The 5,890-nt window shown below is 36.7% G+C and overlaps 2 protein-coding genes across 2 annotated transcripts in view; both read right to left on the bottom strand.

Annotated features, from left to right (window-relative positions):
* The window catches only part of LOC107708316 (kinetochore protein Spc25-like), a 6,313-nt gene extending 3,811 nt beyond the window's left edge, over positions 1 to 2,502 (bottom strand). The window contains exons 1-3 of the mRNA XM_016512503.1: positions 2,343 to 2,502; positions 599 to 664; positions 337 to 483 (exon numbers count right to left, since the gene is read on the bottom strand). Coding sequence (XP_016367989.1) covers positions 337 to 483; positions 599 to 664; positions 2,343 to 2,499 — 370 coding nt within the window. The 5' untranslated portion in view covers positions 2,500 to 2,502. The remainder of the gene's footprint in view (positions 1 to 336; positions 484 to 598; positions 665 to 2,342) is intronic.
* A 2,719-nt stretch (positions 2,503 to 5,221) lies between these two features.
* The window catches only part of LOC107708312 (bile salt export pump-like), a gene marked incomplete at its 5' end in the record, with an annotated part of 4,768 nt that continues 4,099 nt past the window's right edge, over positions 5,222 to 5,890 (bottom strand). Inside the window, one exon of the mRNA XM_016512499.1 lies at positions 5,222 to 5,422. Within this exon, the coding sequence (XP_016367985.1) occupies positions 5,222 to 5,422 (201 nt within the window). The remainder of the gene's footprint in view (positions 5,423 to 5,890) is intronic.

The raw sequence follows: 5,890 nt of genomic DNA, 5'->3' as shown, positions 1-5,890 counted from the left end.
TTTGATACTTCATTTCCATGATCTAAATATTCTTAAAAATTAAAAGTTTGTTGTCATTTGGAAGTGTGTAGGCCTTCTTGCATTTTTATTCAGTGGCATAAAATGGTCTTTAAAATGACAATAATATCGCTTATCGCAATTATTTCTGGGGCAAAATATCGCACAACAAAAAGTTGTTATCGTGACAGGTCTACATGCTTGTGAGTGTTTCTTTGCAATGATTTGAAAACTCACTCATCTGTAGTAACGGATCACTCTCTCTACCTCCCTTACTTTAAGCATAGTCCACTACACATTAACATAATGGCGCATGAGAGAAAGGAAAGGATTACACACATTCCCGGTTTTTGGCCTGATCCTTCTTGAGCTTCTCGATTCTCTGGAATAAGAGCGCTTTGTGATGCTCTTTGTCTTCAATCTCCGACACAACCTCAAGATGTTCAGCACTCTTCTCTTTCTGTAAAGATGTTTTCTCTTTCAAATCTAATAGCAAAAGAAAGGAAATATCATGGTAGTCATTCAACTGACAGATCCAGACAACACAATATTAGATTTCTGTTATTAAAATGTCAAACAAGTGTGCCAATCAACTTCTCACCTTCTTTGTATGTTTTTATCATGTCAAAAATGGTTTCATCCTCCTTGCATTTCTTAAAACAAGTACCTATGTAGAAAGAAAAAAAGAAAACATATACATTGTTAAACATATATATATGCCTGGGCAACTTGAAATATTCACATTAGGGATGTCAATTTTCGATCATTTCTATGATCGATCGTCGTTTCAATTAACGATCAATTAATCGATTAATCGTTAACCTTAATGCTGCAAAACGCGTCTATGCATCCCGGCATGACAGGATGTGCGGCGCTGCTGCAGCAAAACACACTGTTGCTCACATGAAACATTATCCTGTGAGTATTATGACCAGTACTTAATTTGAACCTGCTGGATCCTGTTGCGGAAAATGTCAGATTTAGAATTTTTGCGTTGCGGTAGGCCTATTTGTTTTTAAAAATCCGGCATTTACAGTGCATTAGATCGTGACAGTGCATGCTTGCTTGCGTGCGTGCATACGAGACGGAGCAAGCACGGGTTTGGCTAGATGTATTTGGAGCTTATTGCTCACGTCTCATTCGGCACAAATCCAAATGTTTCCATATTCGTAATGTATTTGAATGTTAAACTATTATTTATAATGTACACTAGGCTTGTACTTTACATTAAAAGCTTAATTTGTACATTATGAATGAATGACGATGCATTTATATACCGTCACCGTCACTCACAGCCGCTCGCACGTGTTTTGCGCATGAGCCGCACGCAGCCCAAAATTAAACGACTTAATCGACCATCGATAGCTTTAATCGATTGCATCTCTTATTATCATCTTATCTCGATCGTCGATTAATCGTTGACATCCCTAATTCACATACATTTTTCTTGCAATACAAAATTTAAAAAGCTACAGAAACCTGATATATTAAATGAATTAAAACGGTAACTGGGACTTTTTAATCTCACGGTTCTTACTTTTTTCCCCCCTCACAATTCTAAATTTTTCATCTCACAATTCAACTTTTTTTCTCTGAATTCTGAATTTATATCTCACAATACTGAGCTTATATCAAAATGTTCTAAACTATCAGAAAAGTCAGAATTTTGAGACAAACTCGTAAATGCAAGAAAAGGCCTTTTCTTGCCTTTTTCTTGAAAAACCTTTTTTTTTTCATTGCAGAAACAAAAAAAACAGAATTGCAAGATTGTATCTCGCTTTGTATCTATTTCTGAAAGAACAAAAAGTCTGAAGTCTTTTTTTGTTTTTTAATCCTGGGGCAGAAACAAGCTTCCATAAAAAGCTTAATTGTGAATATCATGATTTTAATGCACTTTTTATTTGGCTATTAAGTTTCTGTGAATCAGTTTAAGCGGTCTACACAAATGAACTGATTAAAATTATAATTCAATAAATTAAGAAAATTAAAAAGTTTAAAAAAAAATACAACAACAACAAAAGTGTTCAGAGCAAATACAAACTTCCAAATTTTAAAGGTTAAACACACCACAATTCATTTTTCACCATATATCACCATGCCTTTTTTAAATGCAGATGGATTATAATGACAGATATTTAACCTGACATGCCCTACTTTAATTTCCATCCCACAAGTAATCTTTTTAAAATGTATATCCAGCAGGTGATGGAGATTTACCGCTGATTACAGAACCGGCTTTACTGATAAGATGCGCGTTAAACATCGCATGCGATTTATCGTGCAGCCCTAATGTATATTAACAATAACACTTGCACATTCAACTCAAACATCTGTGCATCTCTTACCCAAGACGGAATTCATGTACCGCCTGTGTTCCTGACAGAGCTCTGTCACTCTTCCATTGAGCACTTCTCCCATGGCCTGATCCAGCAGTTTGGTCCTGATCTCCTCCAGTTTGCTGCTTAACTGCTCCGCCACATTGTAGTCTCTGATGGATGCCATACTGAGCTGCAAAATCATCCAAACAACACAGTGACAGTTAGTTACTACCAGTGTTGGGGGTAACTCATTACAAGTAATGCGAGTTACGTAATCAGATTACTTTTTTCAAGTAACTAGTAAAGTAAGTCTTATTTGACATCAGGGGAAAAAAATACAATACAGAACGAACAATCATGTCTTTTTGGACAATATTTTTGGAAGTAGGCCTATAAGAAAGTATAATTTCATGTCTGGCCTATTTTGCATTTGTTATCAAAAATGGACATATTTCTTTCTTTCTCTCTCTCTCTCTCTATATATATATATATATATACACACACACACACACATTTAGACGAGCTAAAAGAATATATATCAATATAAATGCAGGAGTATTTTAGCGAGACTATTTTATAAAGCTCGTCTCGTTTTCCTAGCTAAATACTGGAAATGTCAGTCGGACTGTTATTTTCAGTGCAAGATAGTCATGCAGATCACCATAAGGGATTTCATCAGCATTAATGTAGTGTTTTTTCCCCTCTTTAAATCAAGTTTTTGATGCAGTATATTAAAATATTCATATATGCAATATTCAGCCACACTATAAAAAAATAAATCCGTAAAATAACAGAAAAGGTACTGGCAGTGGCAGCTCATTACACACGACATTATGCATTAATTTTACAGACATTTCTGTTAACTCTAAAACACAGTGCAATGAAGTTTAAATTCAAAATACTTGTAAAACAGCTGTAAAAAATAAATACAGAAAAAATCCTTCAAATTACACGGTATATTGTGCCCTATTTTTACAGATTTTTTTTTTGAGTGCATTTACATTTTCATATCAGGCGGTTTGTGGTCATCTGGTCTTTCCACTAAATTAATCTCATCTAAAATGTATTGTTTACATTTTATCCTTCCACTATTTTACAAATACCCTGTTGAAAGAAAAAAGCCTGTGGGCTAGTTTTAGAGTGATTTAAGCAGTTTTGAGCTGGTCAGGCTTGGGAGACTAACTGGCTGACGACTTAAACCAGCTGAGTACCAACTTGCAAGAACAAACCTTTATACCTTTTAACCTTTAGCTGGTTCAAGCGGTTTTCTTTCAGAAAGGTAATGTCAAACACTTTAAGTTTATATTTCCGATATTTTTTTTTTTTTTTAAATCCCTTTACAACAACTTTATGCCCTCTTAGGCCTGTGGAACAAATAAACAAGCGAGAAGAAACGTAATACCATACTATTGTTGCTTAGCTACACAAGCACAATTTTTCCTTATTGAAAGCAAAATTAATAGTGACAAATATGTTTCAATTACATACAGTTTTTAAAGGACTTTTTAATATGTACAAATTGTTCATCTAACATTTGAATGACAAGAAGTGAGACATCAAAACCGGATCACACATAAACAATGACTGAGCGTAAAGGTATCAGTGATTATGAACATGTTATCAGTCCCGTACTATTATCACTATAGTTCAAGGACACCATATCTTCAGCTGCTACAACAAGTCGAATCTCTGCAACCTTTTAGTACAAATCAAATGTTTGCATGTCACACATTTTGATGCAATACATTTTCGGTCAGTTTCTTGAAAAAAACAAACAAAATACAGGTCATCCAGGTTGACTAACCACACCTGTATAATTCAAACACATAGAGGATGTTGTCAAGACATAATAAACGTCCACTTATCAATAAATACACATCAATAAAAAAACACCTCAACAATTGTTAAGTAATTCCTTTACCAAATGTAATGAGATGTAATCTTGACTAGGCCAGACAAACCAATGATTGCTCAAGCAATGGCGTGAGTTGGAGGCGGGACTACCTGCTCGTCCAAAAGCTATATTTTTTTAAAGGGGTCATCGGATGCCAATTTTCCACAAGTTGATATGATTCTTTAGGGTCTTAATGAAAAGTCTGTAACATAGTTTGGTTAAAATTTCTCAATGGTACACCTTTTCAGAGTGTAACACAGTTTGTAGTTCGGGAAGGAGGCGGGAACCGGCGAACGTCGGCCGCGGCGTACCTGGGGGTAAGGACAGACAGACGAGGTGAGAGAAAAGGAGACGGACAGATACGAGAGGGGGGAGAGAGGAAAAAAATAAATACTCTGAGGGACTGTTTACTTCAGCCGTATTCATCGTGAAACTTGCTAATTAGCACATTATTAGGAAAGGCGATTTGCAAAGATTCATTAAAAAACCTTATACTCACTTCTGTGAAGCTGGATCACGAATGATTCACGTGAACATAGGTTCATTTAGAACATTTAGGTAGATTGGGGACGCATTCCCTTCAAAAACAAACGTAATCCACTGCGTCTTCAGTGGCTCAGATGTCGGGAGTAAATGACGACTGCTATGTTCATTATTACAACCAACAACAGAACACGTCAATCGCTCACTCTTGTCTACATCTGCTCCGGCGGTGAAACAATGGCGGACTGATGACAGCTCACTCAGAGCGGGGCTGAGGTAAGACGCCAGTCCAGTCTGTGCTGAAACGCTACTGTCAATCAAACTATCGTGGGAGGGGCCTGTTTTTGTGACGTCACACAGACAGGCATCTGAGATCGGCTCGATTTGAGAAAGGGGTAAAGATTTTAGTAGATAAAAAAAAAACACTGGGTGGATTTTTATCATTATAGGGTGGTTGTGTACACACACTGCCAACACACATTTCAGTTCAAACAACTTGTAAAATTGCATGCAGCATCCTATGACCCCTTTAACTAATAGGGGCCCCTGTGGTGACAAGTTTGTAGTATGCTGCTTTCCTGGCCATGAGCTCCTCGTGGGTCCCTTTCTCGATGACCACGCCCTGTGACATCACAGCGATGATGTCAGCAGTCTGAATGGTGGAAAGCCTGTGAGCAATGACAATACACGTGCGTCCCTGACGGGCCTCATCAAGCGCAGCCTGAACAACCTGAAGATTGAAAATTAAAGACATTTTGTGCATTAAAACGTTATTCAGAAATACAGGCATCAGTGCTGAGTGGAGTACTTTTAACCTCCTAATATTATACTTAGATTAATTTTAGGTAATATAATGCAACTACTTTTTGATTACATTTAGATTACTTTTAACTAGTGCTGTCAAACGATTAATCGCGATTAATCGCATCCAAAATAAAAGTTTTTGTTTACATAATATATGTGTGTATACTTTGTATATTTATTATGTATATATTAGGGATGCTGGTATCGGTATCTGGCCCGATACTGAGCTCCTGTACTCGTACTCGTTAAAATGTGATAAGTGCCATATTCAGACAAAGAAACACCGACAACAGACAGCAGAATGGAGTTATTCGAGATTAAAGATGTTAATGATACTTAATGGTAGGGAGAGAGAGAGAGAGAGAGCGAGAGAGAGAGAGAGAGAGAGAGAGAG

Source organism: Sinocyclocheilus rhinocerous, unplaced genomic scaffold (assembly GCF_001515625.1).
Source record: "Sinocyclocheilus rhinocerous isolate Xijiao unplaced genomic scaffold, SAMN03320098_v1.1 scaffold2251, whole genome shotgun sequence".
NCBI lineage: Eukaryota > Metazoa > Chordata > Actinopteri > Cypriniformes > Cyprinidae > Sinocyclocheilus > Sinocyclocheilus rhinocerous.
The sequence above is the reverse complement of the archived record's forward strand: the minus strand, read 5'-3'. Positions and strand labels throughout refer to the sequence as shown.